The 26946-nt window shown below is 39.1% G+C and overlaps 2 protein-coding genes and 1 long non-coding RNA gene across 7 annotated transcripts; all 3 read right to left on the reverse strand.

Annotated features, from left to right (window-relative positions):
* Positions 1 to 485: 485 nt before the first annotated feature.
* LOC125589728 lies at positions 486 to 7010 on the reverse strand. Of its 4 annotated transcripts, none has more exons than XM_048762065.1 (3): positions 5582 to 7010; positions 5074 to 5174; positions 486 to 4316 (listed from the first exon to the last, which is right to left on the reverse strand). In XM_048762065.1, the coding sequence occupies exon 3, from the start codon at positions 2969 to 2971 to the stop codon at positions 2159 to 2161; it is 813 nt and encodes a 270-aa protein (XP_048618022.1). In that variant the 5' UTR covers positions 2972 to 4316; positions 5074 to 5174; positions 5582 to 7010; the 3' UTR covers positions 486 to 2158. The 4 variants fall into 4 exon arrangements, with proteins under 4 accessions (XP_048618022.1, XP_048618021.1, XP_048618020.1 ...); XM_048762064.1 differs by having other exon boundaries at positions 5074 to 5177; XM_048762063.1 differs by having other exon boundaries at positions 5074 to 5236.
* Positions 7011 to 12894: 5884 nt separating this feature from the next.
* Positions 12895 to 15537, reverse strand: LOC106410106 (protein DETOXIFICATION 29-like). Its single transcript, XM_048762067.1, has 3 exons — positions 15243 to 15537; positions 15049 to 15135; positions 12895 to 14950 (listed from the first exon to the last, which is right to left on the reverse strand). The coding sequence occupies exons 1-3, from the start codon at positions 15357 to 15359 to the stop codon at positions 14879 to 14881; spliced, it is 276 nt and encodes a 91-aa protein (XP_048618024.1). The 5' UTR covers positions 15360 to 15537; the 3' UTR covers positions 12895 to 14878.
* Positions 15538 to 19053: 3516 nt separating this feature from the next.
* Positions 19054 to 22180, reverse strand: LOC106384253. 2 transcript variants are annotated; one of them, XR_002656773.2, is made up of 3 exons: positions 20627 to 22180; positions 20119 to 20281; positions 19054 to 19361 (listed from the first exon to the last, which is right to left on the reverse strand). It is a non-coding gene; the product is annotated as an uncharacterized LOC106384253 (long non-coding RNA). The 2 variants fall into 2 exon arrangements; XR_007325890.1 differs by having other exon boundaries at positions 20119 to 20222; positions 20627 to 22177.
* Positions 22181 to 26946: the final 4766 nt, after the last annotated feature.

Below are 26946 nucleotides of genomic sequence, written 5' to 3' on the forward strand. Positions count from 1 at the left end.
GTAGCACTTACACCCAAAAACATGAAAGTAACTGAGGTTTGGTGTTTTTCCTTTCCATAGTTCATAGGGAGTCTTGATAGTTCCTCTTTTGACATAGACACGATTTATGATGTAGCATGCGGTGCTAATAGCCTCTGACCAGAACCTCTGCTTTACATTGTTAACATGCATCATAGCTCGCGCCATCTCCTGAAGTGTGCAGTTCTTCCTTTCTACTACTCCATTTTGTTGAGGAGTTCTAGGTGTAGAAAATTGTTGAACTATTCCGTGATGTCCACATAAATTACTCATGGCTTCATTCTGGAATTCTCCCCCATGATCACTGCGAATTTGCTTCAGTCGTCTCTTCTCATTTGTAACTTGAAGAGTCCAGATCTTGAAGCTTTCCAGTGTATCAGACTTTTCACGAATGAATCTGACCCATGTAAACCTTGAGTAGTCATCAACCAGAACTAGAACATACCTCTTCCCTGCTATGCTCTCTGTCTGCATAGGACCCATGAGATCCATGTGTACCATTTCAAGCATATTGTTTAACTGAATATCTTGAATCATCTTATGTTGAACTTTGACATGCTTTCCTTGATTGCACGGTCCGCATACAGGCTTCTCTGTTTCCTCTAGTTGAGGAATGCCTCTGACTGCACCTTTTCTGATGATGTTGGTCATATGACTCATGTTCATGTGACCAAGTCTTTGATGCCACAGATTTGTTTCATCATGTGCAACAAAGCACTATTGTACACTCTGCCATACATAGCAATTGTTAGCAGATCATACTCCATGGAGCATGACTCTGTTTTCCTCATTCACGACTTTGTACTCTCTCTTTGTGAAGTGAACTATCAACCCTTCATCACACAATTGACTGATGCTGGTTAGGTTTGATTTTAATCCCTTGACTAAGAACACATCCTTCAGAGGTGGTTTGGTTTCAACAGTCTTTCCCTTGCCTTTGATCGCCCCTTGGCTTCCATCTCCAAATGTGAGTCTACCCCCTTTCAATGGCTTTATCTCTCTGAGATTTTTGCGTGTTCCTGTCATATGACGAGAGCAACCACTGTCGAAGTACCATGGATTTTTATCTTTGGATATCAATGCTACTGCTTCTGATATAAGTGCCATGCTGCATCTCGGTCCTTCGTGAATAGATCGTTGAGTTGGTTTCACTGTTGTACGTCCTAAATCAGATTTCCTGATCCAGACTTGATTTCGAGAGCCATTCCACCAGTACTTTCCCTGTCTCAGCAGCTGATTTACTTTTTCCCGAAAGTGATAGCATTTCTTCTTGATGTGACCCGGTTTCCCATAGTAGCAACATCCTTTTTCCTTCTGAGTCTCTGATCGTCCCACCTTCTGGAGATTCTTAACTTTCCCAGCACCAGTTTTTGAGGTAGTAAGTTGTTGTTCTCCCTGTGAGGTTTGAGCTTGGCACAAATTTGATGGGTTCTGTATCACTTTTTCCATACCCAGTGTATCCTAGACCTCGAGAAGTCTGATCCTGTCTTCCCAGACTCATGATTTTATCAAGTTCCTTTGACCCAGTGAGCATTCTGACAGTCTTGTAATGATGTTCCAGCTTGGCATTTAAGTCCGATGATCGAGCCTTCCCGTTTTTCACTTGTTTCTCCAGTAATTCAATATGAATAGCAAGTCGTACATTCTCCTTTTTCAGATCTGAGGTATTTGCCTCCTTCTTTCTTTCATCATCAAGTTCTTTCCTGAGGTTTATCACCGCGTCTTCCAGCCAGCTTTTCTCCTTTTTGAAGCATAGATTCTCCTTACCAATCTGAACTACCGTCTGACACAGTTCTTGATAGCTAATTCCATCATCACCATCTGCACTTGACTGATCATCATCAATATCAGTTTCTCCTTCCACAAATTCTGTGATGCCAATGAATGCTACGAAGTTAGCCAGCTCCTCTTCATCACTGTCTTCTTCTGAGTCTATCTCATCAATTCCGATCATAGATTTCTCACGTCTCCTCTTCTGATCGTTGACGCATTCCAGTTGAGTGTGTCCAATTCCTTTGCACTTGTAGCACTTGATTTCTCTCCTTCGAACAGTTGGACAATCAGTTTTGTAATGTCCATACCCCTTACACTCATGACACTGAACCTCCGCTTTATGATCGTTCTTTTCCGACTCAGATGTTCATTTCTCACCTTCTGCAGCACGTTGTGATGTACTTCCTCTTCTCTGACCTGATTCGGCTATACGAAGGACTCTGTCAAATCGCCTAACAAGCATACTTACTGGATCATCGTCATCTTCTTTGTCATCTGAATCTTGTGATACCAGTGCAACTCCCTTTCCTTTCTTTCCTCCGTCAATCTCCATTTCATGTGCTCTCAGCATCCCTACTACTTCATCTAAGCTTATCTCATCTGTGTTCAGTGAGACTGAAATAGCTGCCTTGTATGCGGTATACTTAGATGGTAGACACCTTAGAAACTTCTTGACCAGCTTCTTATCCTTGTATTTCTTTCCCATTACCAAGGATTCATGAGCTATGCCACTGAGCTGTGAACTGAATTCTTCAACTGATTCACTTTCTCCCATTTTGAGATTCTCAAACTTGGATGCTAGATAATCCAGTCGTGAGCTCTTCACTTTTGACGTTCCTTCGAAGTGAGTTTGCAGTATTTCCCATGCTTCCTTGGCGGTCTCACATCCTTGAATCAGCTCAAAGTGTTTCTTTGTAAAACTGGCGTGTATAGCTGAAAGTGCTCTGGAGTTGAACTTCCCGATCTTGAGTTCTGTCTCGGTCCAAAGTTCCTCTTCTTTGTTGGATTCAACACCATTCTCGTCCTTAGCCTTTGGTTCTGACCATCCAGTTGTCACAGATTTCCATGCCATGGCATCAATCCCTCGAATGATAGACCTCATTTGTGACTTCCAAAGTCCGTAGTTGGATCCATCCAACATCACCCTTGTGCTTGACACCAGCTCATGATAGTTCTCCATTTCTTCCGCAGGATCTCACCTGTTGTATAATCGAATGAGTAACTGCTCTGATACCACTTGTAAATGCAAGAACTAACTCACAAAGTAACGCACAGAGTACACCAGAGAATATCTCTACAAAGATATGTGTTATTACTAGTATTCTTTTAAAGCGAACTAACAAGTATCTCTTTAAACAGAACTCAAACAAGATCAAAACACTTCTTGACTTGTTTCCCTAGCTTTACACGTCCTAAGATCGAATACAAGATCTCTAGAACCTCTACCCCTTAGCCCTTAGTGTTATTCACTCGCTTACAAGCTTAGAGAACTCCACTCTTATGCTAAGAATACAATTCTCTCGCCAACCCTAATCCACAGGTCGAGTATGACTATATATATACAATACAGCCAAGTCGGCTATCCATGCCTATCTACCCAATATTTCCTATCTACCCAAATAAGGCAAGTTCCCTAAAACCTCTCCAAAGTCTTTTAGAAAACTTCCATCGTGAGATCTTCCTTCTCCAAGGTGAATCTCTTTAAGTTTGCTCCCCAAGATATCTTCGTATCAACTTAGCCTTGATCCTCAATCCATTCTTCAAGTCGCAATCTTTATCTTGACTTGTTCATCCGCACGTACACTTCTTTGTTGCAGACTCTGCTCTATTCACTGCTGTACTTGTATCTGTATCAGAACGTCCATCTGATCTTTGCACCTACAGAAACGATGATATCTTATGATGAACGTATTTTAATTTAAACTAGCATTTGACCCGCGCGCCCGCGCGGGTTTTATATGTTTTTCATGTTTAACAATGTCATAAATATAACTGTTTATGTTCTAGCTACAGATTCATATGTTTATGTTCTTGCTACATATTCATATGTTATTGAGTTTTGACATTGGTGTATTTTGTTCAATGTGTTTAGTATCCGAACTATAAGGTTGTGTTTTTTTAATTGTGTTTTTATTCATTTTAATCATGTTTTTAATCGTGGGTTTTATTAAATTATACTACAAATACTGGGATTTAAAGTTGAATATAAAGTTCAAATTTTATAATGAGATTTTTTGAAACAAATACATTATTTAGATAGAAACATAAAAAAAATAATGAAAGCAAGTTGCAAAAAACATTCAAAAATAAGTATAGATTATTGTAATCATCCGAGTGATCTGTTTAGAGCTACACTTTTGCATAACCTTCCAAAGGACATAAGAAGTAAAAGGGTCTACCATCAACTCACAGAAGATCAGAGCTACCTCTCCATATTTGTTACGGGAGAAGTAAGTGTAGTTCCCTAACAGCTGTTGCCAAAGCAAAAGTGTAACATTTGGACTTTAAGATCCACCACATAGTTTCTGAAAGATAACATAATATTGGTGAGTAAACAAAAGGGAGAGATAAGAATACACATAATTTCATCGCACGTTTACGCAAAAATGTTCACATAGAGTCTCAACACGTTATGATTATCTCATGAATCAAATATTGGATTAGCAATCAAATATTGGATTAGCACCTGACGACCATTACCAAGACATTTCTGAAGCATGTAGCAGCCATGTTCATCCATTGATAGCAGAAAATAGTTATAAGGGGGAATTTCAAAAAGAATATGTAAAGAACAAAAAAACAGTGGATAGAAAAAATTGTCCTATTCCAAGACTACATGTTTGGAAAAAATGATTCAGAGACCATCATGTGTCATGACTAACTTTACTTGTACCACAAGCAATACAATAACCATGGTCAGACTTGCTACAGAATATACCATACAAAGATTGGAATATGTTTTCAGTCATATGACTTCTACATAAAATCATGAACAGAAGAAGATAGTCACTACTTAATTGAAGAGGCAACTTGAGACATCAAACTGATTCATATACTTTGATTTGCTGCAATATATTTATTCAACTATATGATAAAGAAAGTGACCTACAGTTTCGAAAAAGACAGAGCCCTTTCAATAAAGGTGAAAACTGACTCCATGGCTATAAACAAAGACTCATCGCATAAATATTTTTTACTAACTAACTTAACTGTTGAGATATAATGATATGGTAAGAAAATACTTCAAGAACTAAACCAGAGTACTATGGATCAGATGCTTACTCGTTTCTGCGAAGGATAGAACTGGTTCAAGTATCGCATAATCACATGTTTAGTACTGTTGCTCCTTGTAAATGGAAGTACTCCCATGCTTACAGCTGTAACTACTGGCATAATTTGTTCTTCAGAACGAAGACACCTCAATAGAGACTATATCTAACGGAGTCTATGATCGATGACAAAAACAAAGAAAGTCACCAAATAAAACAACACTGGTACAAGCATTATCTGTCTTACTCCAAACTAAGACAATAACTAAGCCTAAAAGTTATTACATTATAAAATTAATGGTTGTGATCTTTATTAACATTACAAGCATCTCTGCCTTGCTCTTAAACTCAGATGGCAGACCAAAACAACAAACAAAACCACTTGAGAATAAACGTAACTGTAATTACAAACAATTTTTTTTATTTCATCATTCCTATAGCTCCATACACAACTTATTCAAGTTCAATGATACCATCTTTCAGATCTAAAGATTAAAGAAGAGGAGTGATTGATGAAATACCTGAATATGAGGCGTTTATCCAGGTTTTGTACACATTTAAGGCGGTGGAGGAGCTCGTACATGAGATCCGCCGGAAAGCCTCGCGGTTAAAATAACCGTTTCCGGAGCTGTTGTTGGTTGAATTGAACGGCTTCTCGACGGCGGACTTTCGAGCTTCAACAAATTGAGAAGGTCAACGACGATTTCAATATCCGGCTTGGCTGTGATTAATGGTAGGTTTACACAAATGTCCTTAATGGTATAGTTTAGCGAAATAATAGGTTAGCAAATGTATAAAACGAATGTGTTTAATACAAGTGACATAAGCTGGTAATTATTGAGGAAAACTCAGGAATAAGTACAAAACGTACTCCTATTTTAATAGATTAGATAGCATGAGTTCTTCATGTATAGTTTAAAATTCTCACTTTCTCTAAGAAAATCAGTGTACAAGCTAGATGCTATTGCTACACTATTTGTTATATTTTAAAAGTTTCTTGGAATGTAATATTCTCCTACTATTATTATGTCGTAAAATGACAAGAAGGATTGTTAAATCTCGAACAAAACACCCACGGGCGTTCATTTTAATGGCTTTTTCTCCCTTCCGCATTAATCTACTCTTAAAAACACCCGTGAGCTGCTGTGTACTTCACGCGCCGGTCAAATCGTAATCATAAGTCATAACCGTAGAAAAGAAAAAAACGGAACTTGGAGACGAGCTCTCTACTTCCCTTATCACGGCGGAGCGCCTCCGTGAACGAAGGTAAATCGTTCAAAACATAGTGCAGCGAGGTGGCAAGAATGGCCGAACATGATCCGGTTGCTCAAGAAGAGTTCGCTAGACAGAGTGTGATTAAGCGACTGGTTAATTTGCTTTCACTTTGTGGATGATCTTGAGTCGAGTAAGCATAGTTGTAGCATTCACTCTCTTGTTCAGATAAACAAAGTTTACAGACCGTATAAAAGAGTTCTAAGTTGAGTGTATATAGTAGTGACATTGGTGGTAGTGGAAGTGTTAAAACAAGTAAGGAAAGGAGGGATAATGAGAATCCTAAAGTGAAACATGAGCTTAGGGTCAACTGCGCTGAAGCTCTATGGATGCTTGCTAGAGGGAATGTAGCAAACAGTAGGAGAATAACTGAGACGAAAGGGTTGCTTTCTTTGGCCAAGATTTTGGAGAAGGAAATAGGAGAATTGCAATACAATTGTTTGATGACTCTAATGGAGATAACCGCTTCAGCAGAGAGTCAAACGCTGACCTTAGACGAGCAGCTTTCAAGACGAATTCACCTGCTGCTAAATGCAGGAACTCACAGTCAAATGCTATCATATGTTGGTCCTTAGAAAGCAAGTACAGTTCTACAACTTGATTAAATTCTAGTACAAACAGAATCTCCATTGTTAGATGCTTACATATAAAGAGCAAAAGCAAAACAGAAGAAGTATATCTAACTTTGTGATCATTTGCTTGATCAATCCTGCATTGTAAATTAAACGAAAAAAATAGATGAAAACATAATAAACCTGACTTTAGTCTGTTAATGAAATAACTCAAGACGTTATTTATTCTGTTTTTTTTTTAAATAAAAAAATGAATAAAAACTGGGCTTACATTGTCACAATGGAGCTGTGTGTTATATGGCCCAGTCCAAAACACATTTATTGAAAAGGAAAATGAAAACAAGGAACATTTCTTTCAAGCATTTTATATGTTTAGTTTTACTAGTGCATGGTGTATGTGGTTTTATCTTGGAACCATAAGTTCAAATATTTGCTTTTGTATTATATTGCTTTTCAAAATGTTCAAAACTACATATATAGTTTAATAACTTGTTCACAGTCTTCACAATTTGCAAAATCAGTGTACAATTGCGGGTTGACAGGTACGTAATGAATTAAACGTCATAAGTAGAATTGCAAAAACACAAACTTATCAATTATAAAGTTGTTTTTCTCTGACAAACCATTATATTTTGTAATAGAATATCTCATGTATTTCCAATAGGTATGAAATTTTCTTATTTAAGTATATTTGAATTGATGAATATCATCTTGATCACTACTTTACATATACTCTAATTAATGTCTTGCAGGAAGAACAAAGATATCTTAACATACCGGTACTTGCTTCCGGTTGTCGTTGAACAAACGTCATGAATTCGTTAATGTGCCTCTTGAGTATTCTTCCGTAATTAAGTTGGTGTTTGGATCCATATGAGGTTTATTCATCCACGAACGAAAATAATTTGAAGAAGACATGGTTTCTTTATTTTTCCGGAATTGGAGAATAAAGACAGCGAAGAGATTGAAGATAGAATGAAGAGTGAATGAGGTGAATGAGGGGAACTCGTATTTATAGAAAAAGTTTCCGACACTTCCGATGAACATGTCGTCAGAATTCCTTCAAAAATCTCAAAAAATTTAACGGCTATAAAACGGTAAAAAAATGTTGTCGGAATTTTGTCTGAATAATTTGGATAACTTGTCGGAAATTCGTCGGATATCCAATAATTCAAAATATTTGCAACGGTCAAATGCGTTTCTCGGAAATTCGTCGATAATTTCCGGCGACTTTCTGACGACCTTCTATATATTGAACCGACAAAAATGTTTGCTTAATAGTTATATATTTTTCTTGATATTCCGTCGATATTTTGTCAGAAGTTTCCGACGGATTTTTAGTTCGTCAGATATCTGTAGGAAAATACCGATGAATTTTTGACGACTGTCAAAATAAGCTGTTCGTCAGATTTGCGTCGGAACACCGTCGAGATATTCCCACGATTCTTGTTGTCGTCTCCATCAGATTACACCTAGTTTTTTTTGTAGTGTGGTGTGGAGGAGATCTCCACAAAGAGTTCTATCGTTGTTCTATCTGTGGCTTTTGCTTGGATCTTGATTGCTCTCTCAAAAGTCCACCTCAAACCATCACAAATCCAAAAAATCATCATCAATATCCACTTGTTTTCTTCCCTTGACCATTCTTTACTCCCGTTTGATGCTTGTGGGTTGGTCAACCTTTCGGAGCCAGTTTACACTTGCTTCCAGTGGCACTACGTGGTCCATCAGAGTTGTATCGACTTACCACGCGAGATAAAGATAACTTGTCATCCACATCGACTCTCTTACACTCCATTCTTCCCACCTGATTTTTCAACATGTCATATCTGCTACAAGAATGTTGATATCAAGTATGGCCAATATTTTTTGCAACCACGAGGGATGCTCTTATCTAGCTACAACGCATGAGAAAGTATGGGATGGAAATGAGCTCGAATGGGAACCCGAAAAAACAAATGAAACTGAAGATATTACGCCATTCGAAAAGGTAGGTTTGGGTGTGATCAAATATTTTTGTCATGAACATCATCTAAAGCATATTAGGATCCTTTATGTATATGAAGCATGGATTTACATTGCACTATGGTGATGAAAGTCTGGAAGTCGTTCGTAATAGTAGTAACAGTCGACAAATTTGATGTTGTTATGGCAAATGTTCTATTATGAATAGAAAGCGTAATTGTATTCATTGACAAAGTCATGTATATATACAAGAGATTATGTTAACCCTAATAGGAGAAGGACTAAGTAGATAACAACAATACATACTAGAACTTATCTATAATATATATGTCATTATCTCTATACCCCCCCCCCCCCCCTCAAGTTGGAGATGAGATATCTTGAATCCCCAGCTTGAACAGTAAGTAGTGAAATGACGATGGATGCATAGCCTTTGTAAGAAGATCAGCAGGTTGTTCAGTAGTCTTTATATGTTCAGTAGATATGAGCTTCTCCTGTACTGCATCTCGCACTTGGTGACAATCACTTTCAATATGTTTTGTACGTTCGTGGAACACCGGATTTGCAGCAATGTAGATGGCTGACTTACTATCACAAAATAGGTTCATCGGTTGTTTGTGAGATATCCCAAATGCACGCAGCAGCTGTTTGATCCACTTGAGTTCTCGCAAGGCATAAGCCATCGAGCGATACTCTGCTTCGGCAGAGGAGACTGACACTGTATTTTGCTTCTTGGTTTTTCAAGATATAGGCGAGTTTCCAAGCATGACAACATAGGCACTGAGAGAACGTCGCGTTAAAGGACACGCTTGCCAATCAGAATCGCAGTATGCATTAATTTGAAGAGAGGAGTCAGACCGTAGAAGTATACCCTGAGAAGGAGTACCTTTGAGATATCTTGCGACACGTAGAGCAGCATCCATATGACCTTGCCGAGGAGATTTCATGAACTGTGTAAGAATGTGAACAACATAACTCAACTCCGGCCTGGTGAAAGTGAGATAAATTAGACGACCAACAAGCCGGCGATATGACTCTGGTTTTGGAAGAGAAGGACCGTCAACAAGGGCTAGCTTATAATTGGGCTCAATGGGAATTGTTGCCGGTTTAGAGCCCAGCAGTCCAGTCTCAGCAACAATATCCAGAGCGTACTTGCGTTGTGACAAGAAGATTCCTTCCTTGCTGCGAGCTACCTCGATACCCAAGAAATACTTCAACTTCCTAAGGTCTTTCATGTGAAAGGATTCACCGAGATAGTTCTTGAACTTCTAGAGAGTCGAGATGTCATTGCTTGCTATTATAAAATCATCCACTAGATGAGGATATGTAGATTGATAGAACCCCGAATGTAAGAGAAATGTGAGTAGTCTGCTCGGCTCTGAGCAAATCCGTAGGACTTCAAGGCACTGCTGAGTTTGGAGAACCAGAAGCGAGGAGCTTGCTTAAGCCCATAGACCGACTTCCTGAGACGAGCTACTATAGTAGGATCAGGATCTTGAAAGCCCGGGGGAAGTTTCATATAGACTTCCTCTTCCAAGTCTCCATGTAAAAACGCATTATGCACGTCCATTTGGTGTACTTCCCATTGTTTAATTTCCACAATCTCAAGTAATGGCGTACTGACGTAGGCTTAGTGACGGGGCAAATGTATCTTTATAATATATGCCTCCTTTTTCCGATTACCACACGCGACCAGTCTCGATTTGTGACGTGAGAGTGTGCCATCTGAGTGGTACTTATTTTTATATATCCATTGACAGGAGATAACCTTCTTTCCAGGTGGTAATGTTGTCACGTCCCAAGTACCATTCTCAATGTGTTTTTGATGTTCATCTGTCATTGAGTCTCTCCAAACTTTGTCACGTAGAGCTTCCTGATACGAGGCGGGTTCATCCTCTGATGTGATAGCTGCTAAGAAAGCTTTGTGGTTCGAAGAGAAGACAGCATCAGATATGTAGTTAGTTATGGGATATGGGATGTTACCTGAGACCGTAGTAGAGGCGCCAAGATCAGAGTCGGAAGAGTCGTGAGAGGAGTGTGTATTCTTGACGTGAGACGAGTGAGTCACATAGTTCTTTACTAGTACATATGGTTGCTTCTGACGATGACCGCGACCAAGCAATTCAGGTAGTCCTGGAGAAGGAGGTACATGTTGTGTAGTGGAAGGTAGTGTATGAGATTTAGGAGATGACTGTCCTGTGACGTCTGAAGGCGAAGTGACTGCAACAGGGGGGTTGTAGGGTTACTTGTCTCAGTTGCAGGCTGAGGGGTTTCAGGTGTAGCGGGTAGTGTGTTGTTAGAATAGGAGTCAGGTACAATAGGCGACGGTTTTGGAGTATTAGGCATAGTAGGCGTAGTAGATGTAGAAGGTGTAGAGATTGGTAGTGCAGGGTCTGAGGCAGTAGGAACGGTTACTGGTGTTGAGGATGCTGGAGCGTCTACTGGAAGAAACCACTCGTCAGTTGCAAACTCCAGTTGTGATACTTGAGGATGGTCCTGGCTAGTAATGCCCAAAAACTCTTCTTCGAGGAAGACCACATCTCGGCTAATAAAGAATTCGTTTGTCTCTACGTCATATAGGTACCATCCTTTCTTTTCGTGGGGGTATCCAACAAAGAGGCAACGACGGCTACAATCACCAAATTTGTCTTTATCGCGGTGTCTGCGATGAGCGTAAGCTAGACAACCAAAGACACGGAGCATGTCGTACGAAGGAGGTGAACCATGGAGCATCTCGTATGGTGACTTGCCATTTAAGACACGAGTAGGTGTACGATTTATCAGATGCGCAGCTGTGAGGATGCTTTCGCCCCAAAAGGTGGTAGGTAACCGAGCTTGAAATAGGCATGCTCGTGCTACGTTTAGTATGTGGCGATGTTTCCGTTCAACTCGTCTGTTCTGCTGTGGTGTGTCAACGCATGATGTCTGATGGAGAATCCCTTGTTCTTTGAAGTAGTTTTTAAGAACCATGAACTCTGTCCCATTATCAGTTCTGAAGGCTTGAACAGAGTGTCCAATTTGTCGAGAACTCATGGCACAAAAGTTTTTGATTAGCGTAGAAACCTCAGATTTTTTCGAGCATCAGATGTATCCAAACTGCTTTCGAGTAGTCGTCAACTATAGTTAGAAAATAGACAGCTCCACAGGATGAGGGAGTTCTATAGGGACCCCAAACATCACAATGCACTAGAGAAAAAGTTGTAGAAGCTTTATTATAACTCTCATGAAAAACCTCACGCGTTTGTTTTGCGCGAAAACATATGTCACACGCATGTGTGTGTTCGAAATCTAACTGAAAACTGTCTAATGATAAAGAAGATAACACTTTATTAGTAGGATGCCCAAGTCTCCGATGCCACAATGCTGAAGAAGAAGAAGATGTTTTCTGTCCAGTTTTGTTGGCTCTTGCGACTGTCACACCCAAAAAGTAATACAGACCATCTCGTTCCTCACCGGCTCCAATCAGGGTCCTCGTAAAACGGTCCTGCAAGAAACATAGAGTGTCAGTGAATACTGCGATACAACCGGTCTGTTTAAGGAGTTTAGAGACAGAGATCAGGGTGCAAGTAAAATCAGGGATGTAAAGAACGTCTGTCAAGAAGTAGTTGGGGCCAAGATGTATTGTTCCCGATTTGGTAGCTCGAGATGCCCGTCCGTTTGGGAACGTTACTGCAGACGGTAGTATATCACGGACATCTCCTAGTATCGAGATATCACCAGTCATGTGGTGAGACGCCCCTGTGTCAATAATAACGTCATGTAGATTAGTATTACCAGTCATACGATCTGTTGAAACTTGCGACTGTTGGTTTTGTAGAAGGTTGATGAGCGCAGTAATTTGATCCGATGGTAACAGTGTTCCTGGATTAGTAGTTGACGTGATACGAGAAGCATTGGATCGCCCACGACCACGTCCTCCAGAATTGTTGTTGCGACCACCACGACCCCGTTGAGAATTTGTAGAAGATTGTCATGTCCGTTGTTGTTGTTCGTTGAACCAGTCAGGATAACCATGTAGAAGGAAACATTCGGAAGCTTCATGTCCCTTGCGATTGCAGTGAGTACAGAACCAGTTAGGATCACGGCTTCAGAATGTGTTAGCAGCAGCAGTATTAGGAGTAGAGGAGGTTTGTATGGGAGACTCTGTTTTGACTGAGAATCCAATGAGGTCTTGCTTGAGTTCTGACGAACGCATGGTGAGAAGATGTTGTTCAGCTCTTATGACTCGAGAGTAGACGATGTTAAGATGCGGTAGTGGTTCTTTGTCAATGATCTGAGATCGAATTGTCGAGAACCGTGGTTCGTCGAGACCAAATAAGAACTTGTGTACCTTTGCATCTTCACGTTCTTTTTGATAGCTGAGGAAGCATCACACGTACAAGATTGAGTAGGTTGGAAGCTGTGCAGCTCTTCCCAAAGTTTGGACAAGCGACCGTAGTAGTCTAGAACTGTTTGTCCATTCTACTTACAATTAGTAATTTCATCTTGTATTAGATGCTTTCGAACACCGTTTTTAATTGAGAACCTTCGTTTGAGTGAATCCCATAGTTGATGCGCGTCTGAAGCATGACTTATAGTAGATCTAACTTGTGGTTCAATCGAAGTCCTTATCCAGCCAACGATCATTGAGTTTGAAGCAGTCCAACGAGATAGATCTGGATTTGTTGATGGCTTTTGGATTGTTCCATCTAAAAAACCTATCTTCTGTTTTGCCTGTAGTGAATTCCAGATTTCTGTAGCCCATTCCGAGTATTTGTCTCCTTTGAGAATCACAGGAGTAATTAATGCCCCTGGATTATCAGAAGGATGTAGTTTGTAAGGTGTCTCAGACTTTGGGGGAGTAGTAGGAGAAGAATTGGTAGTTGTAATGGCAGGAGAAGCAATAGAGGAGGTAGGGCTAGTATAGTAGACATGATCGAATATTGTCAATCACGTGAGTAAAAAAAATTTGATGCGGAAGTGTTGTTGGTATAGGATTGTTATTGCTCTGATACCATGAATAGAAAGCGTCATTGTATTCATTGACAAAGTCATGTATATATACAAGAGATTATGCTAACCCTAATAGGAGAAGGACTAAGTAGATAACAACAATAAGTACTAGAACTTATCTGTAATATATAGGAGATGTATGTTTGTCGTACAGCGTGTTTATGGTATGTAGGTGTCTGATACAAGGCGATATGCCATTATTGGATATCTTTGTTATTCTCTTATTTTAAGATTTTTCCCAAAAACCTTTGCTAAACAATAACTTTTTTTTTTTTTGAAATTTAATCAATTACTCCTGCAAAATTAATGTTACTCTACAACTTGTCATTCAACGCAGGTATATGTAGATCATGTATGGTTTTCGGAATCCGCTAAACCGTTGAATGAATATTATGTCTTATGTCTAGTGGCGGAGTCAAAATTAGGTAATTAAATTTCATCATTTAGTTTTTAGTGTGTTTGATTTTTTTGGGGTCAAAAATAATATTTTCATGGGGTCAGCACATTATTTATCTTTAAGAATACATATACTTTTCAAAATGAGGTGGGTCAGCTGACCCCCTACTCCCTTCTTACATCCGCCCCTGCTTATGTCTATTGTCTTTTCAAAACATATCTATATACAAAGGCCAACTTGTTCGTTGACTTTACTTATGACGCCTAGTTTATATAATATGCATGTACTTATTGAATCTTGCTATAACATTTAGCTTCAGAAAACTACGATTTCCAATTTAAAGCCTTGTTACGATTTCACCCTTCGGTTTTAGTTTTAGAAATATGATATAAAATGAATATACCATTCCCAAAAGCAACAACAACCCATACTTGTAAAAATAACTTTTTGCATTCCTTTACTTAGTTCTAGTGCTTCACGACCGTGTGTGACATACCGGACATCTCTATCAAATTTTTGAAAACGGTGAATGCATAATTAACTGTTTGTAAGTGCTCTTGACCCAAACACAGACAGTGAAACTGAGTTTCTTTGATATGAATACTAGCTTACGTACAGTCTTTTTAGTTTAAGAGTTGCTCTATTTCCGATACTTCTCCTTCCCACTCTCTTATCCTGTGATCAGCCATCGCAACCTAGATAACAAAACATATCGGTTTCATTCAGCTCGAACACCAAAGGGTTTTATTTTGAAACAAAATTATAGATTATTTTCAATGCTGTTGAGTTTTACCTCTTTGTCCCAATTTGTCCTGCAGATCATCCACGTCAAGACTATTGTCTGAACCACAGTTCCCGTCAACATCCCACACCAGATTCCCTAATACATCAAAGATTTTGCAACATCGGTCTTTTAAGATCTGAACGTTTACGTTGTCAAAGGTTAAATAAATTAAATGCTGATAAGCTTTGGGTATCATGTTTTACCTTTACACCAAAGTCGAGCTTGTATCCTAACAATAAACCAAATGGGATCCCAAACAAGTAATAGCATGCAATGTTAACATACGCCACCACTGCTTGCCATCCAGCTCCCACAGCCATTGGCGGAGGCAGAAAATATTTCTGTTGGGGGCAAAAAAAAAGGTATGGAAGCAAAAAATAATTATGAGTGGGGATATCATATAGATTGAGCTTTAAGTTACACTATTTTTTTTAATCTTGTTGGGTTCATTGCCCCCATGTTGTTGCATGTGGCTCCGCCACTGCCACAGGCCACAGCCACCCCTGATTTTTCCATTTTATCGTCATATTGCCATAGAAATTATTGAATACGTTTCTCACATAACCAACCCAATGTAAATTGTTAGATGTATGCTTCCTTATATCTAATGATTACATTACCGAGCATATTTAAATTCACACAACACGGATGGAAATTAAAAGAAACTGACTAAAATTAACTGAAATAATAATAAAAATAAGCAATTAAAAAAATAACAGAACAAAAGACAATGTTAGTTTGTTTAGTAGACTCAAATGTTTAGCTAAACAAAATTAGTTGTAGTTCGGACATACTATTCATAAACAAAAACCGCAACCCCAAAACAAGAACCGCACCCAAGAAAACTAATGTCCACCTAAATCCATAAGTCAAGCTAGAAAAGAAACCTTAACTTATTAAGCTAAAAGAGAAACCATATATGATATAATTAAGACTAAGAAACCAGAAACTGAATCAAACCGAAATGAACGAGTTTTGATTTTGAGATAGTTAGACGGATTACCTGATAAGACAGGTTGCACATTGCTGATCACAATGGAGAGTGCAAGTATTGGTGTGAGTTCTTTAACAAGAATGATGACATCTTCATCGCCCACAAATAATGATGGATATCGATTTCTAAAGATGAGTAGCACGGTCGATACAACGACTCCAATCAGCGTTGATGTTATCACTGCTACTACTAGTGAGAACTTGGCGGTTCTTGGATGGTTTGCTCCTAATTCGTTTGACACTCTCACACTGCACCAGTTTCAAATGTTTATATTCTTGAAAGTTATAGGCCAGAGAAGTTCAATGAAATTTTTGGTGTAGCAGGCGTAATGGGGCCACAGAGATCACCATGGACTAGCTCGAGAGGGTGTTTGGCTCTGTACGAAGTTGACTGTGGGAAAGATCGTCTTGTTTGCTTGCCCAGCAAGCATGCAACGCAGGTTTCTTTCTCGACTGTGATTTTAAGCATGTCGTCGACTAACTCCTTATTGATCATCAGCTTCATTGTTTCTGTATTGACATGGCCCAAGCGAGCATGCCACTTCGACGATTCTGAAGAAGCTGTCAACTGCAAGTATTGAATGGTGTCGGCCTGTAGAACAACTTTATAGAGTCTATTTCTCGACCTCGTGCTCTCGATCATTAGTTGTCCTGAACGATCGAATAGCTTCAGTGTCTCTTTTTTCATATTGACCTCACATCCTGCTTCAGTGGCTTGTCCTAAGCTCACGATATTGCTTCTCAAACCAGGGATGTAGTACATATTGTTCAGTAACTTCTTCTCACCTCCCTTTAGTCTGAAAAGTATGGATCCTCTTCCCTTAATGTCAATTCGTGAATCATCTCCGAACCGAACCTTCCCTGTGACTCCTTCATCAAGATCCTTGAAGAAAGAACAATTCCCACTCATATGATTACTTGCCCCATTATCTAGATACCACAAGTTGATCATATCTTGTTCTGTCTCGAACAAACTCGGTTTGACCTTCTGTTCGTTAAGGTAAACAACTTCATGTACCATCAAGTTATCAGCTTCCTCTGTATCTTCGTCTTTCTTTTCAATGGTTTCTTGAAGCTTTAATAATCTGTCGGGACAATCGACTGCAAAGTGTCCAAGCTTGTCGCATCTAAAACACGTGATGTGAGTTGTTCCTCTCTCTTGCCCTTGTTTGTATGCATCTCTCTGTTGATAAAAGCCACCAAATCTTCCTCTACCTCGTCCTCTCCAGCCTGATCGGCCTCTTCCTCCTCGACCTCTTCCATCGCCGTGCAAATATTCCTGTTGAGAGTCGGAGTTTGTATACATTAATTTCGCGGGATCATCAGGATGCTCTTCTTCCTCTTCACATATCCTCTCCTCATAAGATTTTAGCCTACCAATAATGTCTTCGAAGCTTGTTGTATTTAAATCCAATACTTGTTCAAGAGATGCGACGATATGGATGTATTTTTTTCTTGGCAAACTCTTCAAAAATTTCTTGACGAGTTTAGGTTCTTCTATAATTTCTCCAAGGGAAGCGGATTTGGACGAAATCTCGGATAACTTGCCGACGAAGGTATCAATTGTATATGCTTCCTTCATCTTAAGTCTATCGAATTCAGCCATCAACGTCTGTAATCGTGCTTTTCGAACTCTCTCAGCTCCAACGTGCCGCGCCTTGATTGCTTCCCATACTGCTTTGGCCGTGTCGAGATCACCTACCTGAGGCGTTAGGGCCTCGTGTATGGACTGGGAGAGTAAAGCAGTAGCCATATTGTTCTTCTCCTCGTGTTTGCTTCCGGGGTCTATGGTTTCCCATACCTTGTTGACCTTGAGGGCTATCTTCATACGCATCGCCCACACAGTGTAATTTGAAGAGCTTAACATGGGGAATTTGATCGAGGACGGACCCACCCCCTTCGCGGGAGTATTTGTTTCTTCTTTGACATCAGCCATCGTTCTCTGCCGTCAACTTTCAATTTGTTTGCTCTGATACCAAATATAGAATTCAAGAATGAGATTTATAAATAACGCTCTTTATTAATGTCTTAGAAAAATTACTCAAAAACTAAGAATTGTTGTGAAAGTAATGGAAAAGTCTATCTTTATTCATAACATAGAGATTTCTTATATAGGAGATTACACCGTCATAAATAAATGGAAAGATTACAAATCATAATCTCTTGGTTATGAGCCATCCACAATCTGGTTCATAACACTCCCCCTTGGATGCCATAACCATTTAGAGCTTGTAATGTGCTTTAATGTTGCCTCATTAAAACCTTACCAGGAAAACTCAATTGGGACAAAACCTTGGTGAAGAAAAAAGAGTACAACACACATTACTCCCCTTGATTTTGACATTACTGAAGGTCCATTGGACCTCTCCAATTTTCTGTAATCCATGGGTGATGAAGATCTTGGGCAGAATATGCTTCGTCCTCGAACATGATAGTTGGTTCTTCTTTACCATCGGCCATGCCACAATCTGATCGTGAGATCTTCCTTCTCCAAGGTGAATCTCTTTAAGTTTGCTCCCCAAGATATCTTCGTATCAACTTAGCCTTGATCCTCAATCCATTCTTCAAGTCGCAATCTTTATCTTGACTTGTTCATCCGCACGTACACTTCTTTGTTGCAGACTCTGCTCTATTCACTGCTGTACTTGTATCTGTATCAGAACGTCCATCTGATCTTTGCACCTACAGAAACGATGATATCTTATGATGAACGTATTTTAATTTAAACTAGCATTTGACCCGCGCGCCCGCGCGGGTTTTATATGTTTTTCATGTTTAACAATGTCATAAATATAACTGTTTATGTTCTAGCTACAGATTCATATGTTTATGTTCTTGCTACATATTCATATGTTATTGAGTTTTGACATTGGTGTATTTTGTTCAATGTGTTTAGTATCCGAACTATAAGGTTGTGTTTTTTTAATTGTGTTTTTATTCATTTTAATCATGTTTTTAATCGTGGGTTTTATTAAATTATACTACAAATACTGGGATTTAAAGTTGAATATAAAGTTCAAATTTTATAATGAGATTTTTTGAAACAAATACATTATTTAGATAGAAACATAAAAAAAATAATGAAAGCAAGTTGCAAAAAACATTCAAAAATAAGTATAGATTATTGTAATCATCCGAGTGATCTGTTTAGAGCTACACTTTTGCATAACCTTCCAAAGGACATAAGAAGTAAAAGGGTCTACCATCAACTCACAGAAGATCAGAGCTACCTCTCCATATTTGTTACGGGAGAAGTAAGTGTAGTTCCCTAACAGCTGTTGCCAAAGCAAAAGTGTAACATTTGGACTTTAAGATCCACCACATAGTTTCTGAAAGATAACATAATATTGGTGAGTAAACAAAAGGGAGAGATAAGAATACACATAATTTCATCGCACGTTTACGCAAAAATGTTCACATAGAGTCTCAACACGTTATGATTATCTCATGAATCAAATATTGGATTAGCAATCAAATATTGGATTAGCACCTGACGACCATTACCAAGACATTTCTGAAGCATGTAGCAGCCATGTTCATCCATTGATAGCAGAAAATAGTTATAAGGGGGAATTTCAAAAAGAATATGTAAAGAACAAAAAAACAGTGGATAGAAAAAATTGTCCTATTCCAAGACTACATGTTTGGAAAAAATGATTCAGAGACCATCATGTGTCATGACTAACTTTACTTGTACCACAAGCAATACAATAACCATGGTCAGACTTGCTACAGAATATACCATACAAAGATTGGAATATGTTTTCAGTCATATGACTTCTACATAAAATCATGAACAGAAGAAGATAGTCACTACTTAATTGAAGAGGCAACTTGAGACATCAAACTGATTCATATACTTTGATTTGCTGCAATATATTTATTCAACTATATGATAAAGAAAGTGACCTACAGTTTCGAAAAAGACAGAGCCCTTTCAATAAAGGTGAAAACTGACTCCATGGCTATAAACAAAGACTCATCGCATAAATATTTTTTACTAACTAACTTAACTGTTGAGATATAATGATATGGTAAGAAAATACTTCAAGAACTAAACCAGAGTACTATGGATCAGATGCTTACTCGTTTCTGCGAAGGATAGAACTGGTTCAAGTATCGCATAATCACATGTTTAGTACTGTTGCTCCTTGTAAATGGAAGTACTCCCATGCTTACAGCTGTAACTACTGGCATAATTTGTTCTTCAGAACGAAGACACCTCAATAGAGACTATATCTAACGGAGTCTATGATCGATGACAAAAACAAAGAAAGTCACCAAATAAAACAACACTGGTACAAGCATTATCTGTCTTACTCCAAACTAAGACAATAACTAAGCCTAAAAGTTATTACATTATAAAATTAATGGTTGTGATCTTTATTAACATTACAAGCATCTCTGCCTTGCTCTTAAACTCAGATGGCAGACCAAAACAACAAACAAAACCACTTGAGAATAAACGTAACTGTAATTACAAACAATTTTTTTTATTTCATCATTCCTATAGCTCCATACACAACTTATTCAAGTTCAATGATACCATCTTTCAGATCTAAAGATTAAAGAAGAGGAGTGATTGATGAAATACCTGAATATGAGGCGTTTATCCAGGTTTTGTACACATTTAAGGCGGTGGAGGAGCTCGTACATGAGATCCGCCGGAAAGCCTCGCGGTTAAAATAACCGTTTCCGGAGCTGTTGTTGGTTGAATTGAACGGCTTCTCGACGGCGGACTTTCGAGCTTCAACAAATTGAGAAGGTCAACGACGATTTCAATATCCGGCTTGGCTGTGATTAATGGTAGGTTTACACAAATGTCCTTAATGGTATAGTTTAGCGAAATAATAGGTTAGCAAATGTATAAAACGAATGTGTTTAATACAAGTGACATAAGCTGGTAATTATTGAGGAAAACTCAGGAATAAGTACAAAACGTACTCCTATTTTAATAGATTAGATAGCATGAGTTCTTCATGTATAGTTTAAAATTCTCACTTTCTCTAAGAAAATCAGTGTACAAGCTAGATGCTATTGCTACACTATTTGTTATATTTTAAAAGTTTCTTGGAATGTAATATTCTCCTACTATTATTATGTCGTAAAATGACAAGAAGGATTGTTAAATCTCGAACAAAACACCCACGGGCGTTCATTTTAATGGCTTTTTCTCCCTTCCGCATTAATCTACTCTTAAAAACACCCGTGAGCTGCTGTGTACTTCACGCGCCGGTCAAATCGTAATCATAAGTCATAACCGTAGAAAAGAAAAAAACGGAACTTGGAGACGAGCTCTCTACTTCCCTTATCACGGCGGAGCGCCTCCGTGAACGAAGGTAAATCGTTCAAAACATAGTGCAGCGAGGTGGCAAGAATGGCCGAACATGATCCGGTTGCTCAAGAAGAGTTCGCTAGACAGAGTGTGATTAAGCGACTGGTTAATTTGCTTTCACTTTGTGGATGATCTTGAGTCGAGTAAGCATAGTTGTAGCATTCACTCTCTTGTTCAGATAAACAAAGTTTACAGACCGTATAAAAGAGTTCTAAGTTGAGTGTATATAGTAGTGACATTGGTGGTAGTGGAAGTGTTAAAACAAGTAAGGAAAGGAGGGATAATGAGAATCCTAAAGTGAAACATGAGCTTAGGGTCAACTGCGCTGAAGCTCTATGGATGCTTGCTAGAGGGAATGTAGCAAACAGTAGGAGAATAACTGAGACGAAAGGGTTGCTTTCTTTGGCCAAGATTTTGGAGAAGGAAATAGGAGAATTGCAATACAATTGTTTGATGACTCTAATGGAGATAACCGCTTCAGCAGAGAGTCAAACGCTGACCTTAGACGAGCAGCTTTCAAGACGAATTCACCTGCTGCTAAATGCAGGAACTCACAGTCAAATGCTATCATATGTTGGTCCTTAGAAAGCAAGTACAGTTCTACAACTTGATTAAATTCTAGTACAAACAGAATCTCCATTGTTAGATGCTTACATATAAAGAGCAAAAGCAAAACAGAAGAAGTATATCTAACTTTGTGATCATTTGCTTGATCAATCCTGCATTGTAAATTAAACGAAAAAATAGATGAAAACATAATAAACCTGACTTTAGTCTGTTAATGAAATAACTCAAGACGTTATTTATTCTGTTTTTTTTTTAAATAAAAAAATGAATAAAAACTGGGCTTACATTGTCACAATGGAGCTGTGTGTTATATGGCCCAGTCCAAAACACATTTATTGAAAAGGAAAATGAAAACAAGGAACATTTCTTTCAAGCATTTTATATGTTTAGTTTTACTAGTGCATGGTGTATGTGGTTTTATCTTGGAACCATAAGTTCAAATATTTGCTTTTGTATTATATTGCTTTTCAAAATGTTCAAAACTACATATATAGTTTAATAACTTGTTCACAGTCTTCACAATTTGCAAAATCAGTGTACAATTGCGGGTTGACAGGTACGTAATGAATTAAACGTCATAAGTAGAATTGCAAAAACACAAACTTATCAATTATAAAGTTGTTTTTCTCTGACAAACCATTATATTTTGTAATAGAATATCTCATGTATTTCCAATAGGTATGAAATTTTCTTATTTAAGTATATTTGAATTGATGAATATCATCTTGATCACTACTTTACATATACTCTAATTAATGTCTTGCAGGAAGAACAAAGATATCTTAACATACCGGTACTTGCTTCCGGTTGTCGTTGAACAAACGTCATGAATTCGTTAATGTGCCTCTTGAGTATTCTTCCGTAATTAAGTTGGTGTTTGGATCCATATGAGGTTTATTCATCCACGAACGAAAATAATTTGAAGAAGACATGGTTTCTTTATTTTTCCGGAATTGGAGAATAAAGACAGCGAAGAGATTGAAGATAGAATGAAGAGTGAATGAGGTGAATGAGGGGAACTCGTATTTATAGAAAAAGTTTCCGACACTTCCGATGAACATGTCGTCAGAATTCCTTCAAAAATCTCAAAAAATTTAACGGCTATAAAACGGTAAAAAAATGTTGTCGGAATTTTGTCTGAATAATTTGGATAACTTGTCGGAAATTCGTCGGATATCCAATAATTCAAAATATTTGCAACGGTCAAATGCGTTTCTCGGAAATTCGTCGATAATTTCCGGCGACTTTCTGACGACCTTCTATATATTGAACCGACAAAAATGTTTGCTTAATAGTTATATATTTTTCTTGATATTCCGTCGATATTTTGTCAGAAGTTTCCGACGGATTTTTAGTTCGTCAGATATCTGTAGGAAAATACCGATGAATTTTTGACGACTGTCAAAATAAGCTGTTCGTCAGATTTGCGTCGGAACACCGTCGAGATATTCCCACGATTCTTGTTGTCGTCTCCATCAGATTACACCTAGTTTTTTTTGTAGTGTGGTGTGGAGGAGATCTCCACAAAGAGTTCTATCGTTGTTCTATCTGTGGCTTTTGCTTGGATCTTGATTGCTCTCTCAAAAGTCCACCTCAAACCATCACAAATCCAAAAAATCATCATCAATATCCACTTGTTTTCTTCCCTTGACCATTCTTTACTCCCGTTTGATGCTTGTGGGTTGGTCAACCTTTCGGAGCCAGTTTACACTTGCTTCCAGTGGCACTACGTGGTCCATCAGAGTTGTATCGACTTACCACGCGAGATAAAGATAACTTGTCATCCACATCGACTCTCTTACACTCCATTCTTCCCACCTGATTTTTCAACATGTCAGATCTGCTACAAGAATGTTGATATCAAGTATGGCCAATATTTTTTGCAACCACGAGGGATGCTCTTATCTAGCTACAACGCATGAGAAAGTATGGGATGGAAATGAGCTCGAATGGGAACCCGAAAAAACAAATGAAACTGAAGATATTACGCCATTCGAAAAGGTAGGTTTGGGTGTGATCAAATATTTTTGTCATGAACATCATCTAAAGCATATTAGGATCCTTTATGTATATGAAGCATGGATTTACATTGCACTATGGTGATGAAAGTCTGGAAGTCGTTCGTAATAGTAGTAACAGTCGACAAATTTGATGTTGTTATGGCAAATGTTCTATTATGAATAGAAAGCGTAATTGTATTCATTGACAAAGTCATGTATATATACAAGAGATTATGTTAACCCTAATAGGAGAAGGACTAAGTAGATAACAACAATACATACTAGAACTTATCTATAATATATATGTCATTATCTCTATACCCCCCCCCCCTCAAGTTGGAGATGAGATATCTTGAATCCCCAGCTTGAACAGTAAGTAGTGAAATGACGATGGATGCATAGCCTTTGTAAGAAGATCAGCAGGTTGTTCAGTAGTCTTTATATGTTCAGTAGATATGAGCTTCTCCTGTACTGCATCTCGCACTTGGTGACAATCACTTTCAATATGTTTTGTACGTTCGTGGAACACCGGATTTGCAGCAATGTAGATGGCTGACTTACTATCACAAAATAGGTTCATCGGTTGTTTGTGAGATATCCCAAATGCACGCAGCAGCTGTTTGATCCACTTGAGTTCTCGCAAGGCATAAGCCATCGAGCGATACTCTGCTTCGGCAGAGGAGACTGACACTGTATTTTGCTTCTTGGTTTTTCAAGATATAGGCGAGTTTCCAAGCATGACAACATAGGCACTGAGAGAACGTCGCGTTAAAGGACACGCTTGCCAATCAGAATCGCAGTATGCATTAATTTGAAGAGAGGAGTCAGACCGTAGAAGTATACCCTGAGAAGGAGTACCTTTGAGATATCTTGCGACACGTAGAGCAGCATCCATATGACCTTGCCGAGGAGATTTCATGAACTGTGTAAGAATGTGAACAACATAACTCAACTCCGGCCTGGTGAAAGTGAGATAAATTAGACGACCAACAAGCCGGCGATATGACTCTGGTTTTGGAAGAGAAGGACCGTCAACAAGGGCTAGCTTATAATTGGGCTCAATGGGAATTGTTGCCGGTTTAGAGCCCAGCAGTCCAGTCTCAGCAACAATATCCAGAGCGTACTTGCGTTGTGACAAGAAGATTCCTTCCTTGCTGCGAGCTACCTCGATACCCAAGAAATACTTCAACTTCCTAAGGTCTTTCATGTGAAAGGATTCACCGAGATAGTTCTTGAACTTCTAGAGAGTCGAGATGTCATTGCTTGCTATTATAAAATCATCCACTAGATGAGGATATGTAGATTGATAGAACCCCGAATGTAAGAGAAATGTGAGTAGTCTGCTCGGCTCTGAGCAAATCCGTAGGACTTCAAGGCACTGCTGAGTTTGGAGAACCAGAAGCGAGGAGCTTGCTTAAGCCCATAGACCGACTTCCTGAGACGAGCTACTATAGTAGGATCAGGATCTTGAAAGCCCGGGGGAAGTTTCATATAGACTTCCTCTTCCAAGTCTCCATGTAAAAACGCATTATGCACGTCCATTTGGTGTACTTCCCATTGTTTAATTTCCACAATCTCAAGTAATGGCGTACTGACGTAGGCTTAGTGACGGGGCAAATGTATCTTTATAATATATGCCTCCTTTTTCCGATTACCACACGCGACCAGTCTCGATTTGTGACGTGAGAGTGTGCCATCTGAGTGGTACTTATTTTTATATATCCATTGACAGGAGATAACCTTCTTTCCAGGTGGTAATGTTGTCACGTCCCAAGTACCATTCTCAATGTGTTTTTGATGTTCATCTGTCATTGAGTCTCTCCAAACTTTGTCACGTAGAGCTTCCTGATACGAGGCGGGTTCATCCTCTGATGTGATAGCTGCTAAGAAAGCTTTGTGGTTCGAAGAGAAGACAGCATCAGATATGTAGTTAGTTATGGGATATGGGATGTTACCTGAGACCGTAGTAGAGGCGCCAAGATCAGAGTCGGAAGAGTCGTGAGAGGAGTGTGTATTCTTGACGTGAGACGAGTGAGTCACATAGTTCTTTACTAGTACATATGGTTGCTTCTGACGATGACCGCGACCAAGCAATTCAGGTAGTCCTGGAGAAGGAGGTACATGTTGTGTAGTGGAAGGTAGTGTATGAGATTTAGGAGATGACTGTCCTGTGACGTCTGAAGGCGAAGTGACTGCAACAGGGGGGTTGTAGGGTTACTTGTCTCAGTTGCAGGCTGAGGGGTTTCAGGTGTAGCGGGTAGTGTGTTGTTAGAATAGGAGTCAGGTACAATAGGCGACGGTTTTGGAGTATTAGGCATAGTAGGCGTAGTAGATGTAGAAGGTGTAGAGATTGGTAGTGCAGGGTCTGAGGCAGTAGGAACGGTTACTGGTGTTGAGGATGCTGGAGCGTCTACTGGAAGAAACCACTCGTCAGTTGCAAACTCCAGTTGTGATACTTGAGGATGGTCCTGGCTAGTAATGCCCAAAAACTCTTCTTCGAGGAAGACCACATCTCGGCTAATAAAGAATTCGTTTGTCTCTACGTCATATAGGTACCATCCTTTCTTTTCGTGGGGGTATCCAACAAAGAGGCAACGACGGCTACAATCACCAAATTTGTCTTTATCGCGGTGTCTGCGATGAGCGTAAGCTAGACAACCAAAGACACGGAGCATGTCGTACGAAGGAGGTGAACCATGGAGCATCTCGTATGGTGACTTGCCATTTAAGACACGAGTAGGTGTACGATTTATCAGATGCGCAGCTGTGAGGATGCTTTCGCCCCAAAAGGTGGTAGGTAACCGAGCTTGAAATAGGCATGCTCGTGCTACGTTTAGTATGTGGCGATGTTTCCGTTCAACTCGTCTGTTCTGCTGTGGTGTGTCAACGCATGATGTCTGATGGAGAATCCCTTGTTCTTTGAAGTAGTTTTTAAGAACCATGAACTCTGTCCCATTATCAGTTCTGAAGGCTTGAACAGAGTGTCCAATTTGTCGAGAACTCATGGCACAA

This window comes from Brassica napus, chromosome C7, assembly GCF_020379485.1.
Source record: "Brassica napus cultivar Da-Ae chromosome C7, Da-Ae, whole genome shotgun sequence".
Taxonomy (NCBI): Eukaryota; Viridiplantae; Streptophyta; class Magnoliopsida; order Brassicales; family Brassicaceae; genus Brassica; species Brassica napus.

Bases quoted from the DNA above. Each gene is read 5' to 3' on its own strand.
- LOC125589728 (XM_048762066.1), bottom strand. From the start codon at position 2,971: ATGGAGAACTATCATGAGCTGGTGTCAAGCACAAGGGTGATGTTGGAT.
- LOC106410106 (XM_048762067.1), bottom strand. From the start codon at position 15,359: ATGGCTGTGGGAGCTGGATGGCAAGCAGTGGTGGCGTATGTTAACATT. The intron at 15,136-15,242 runs GTAAAACATGAT...TTGATGTATTAG, and splicing joins AGCTCGACTTTGGTGTAAAG to GGAATCTGGTGTGGGATGTT. The intron at 14,951-15,048 runs GTAAAACTCAAC...TTTGTTATCTAG, and splicing joins GGACAAATTGGGACAAAGAG to GTTGCGATGGCTGATCACAG.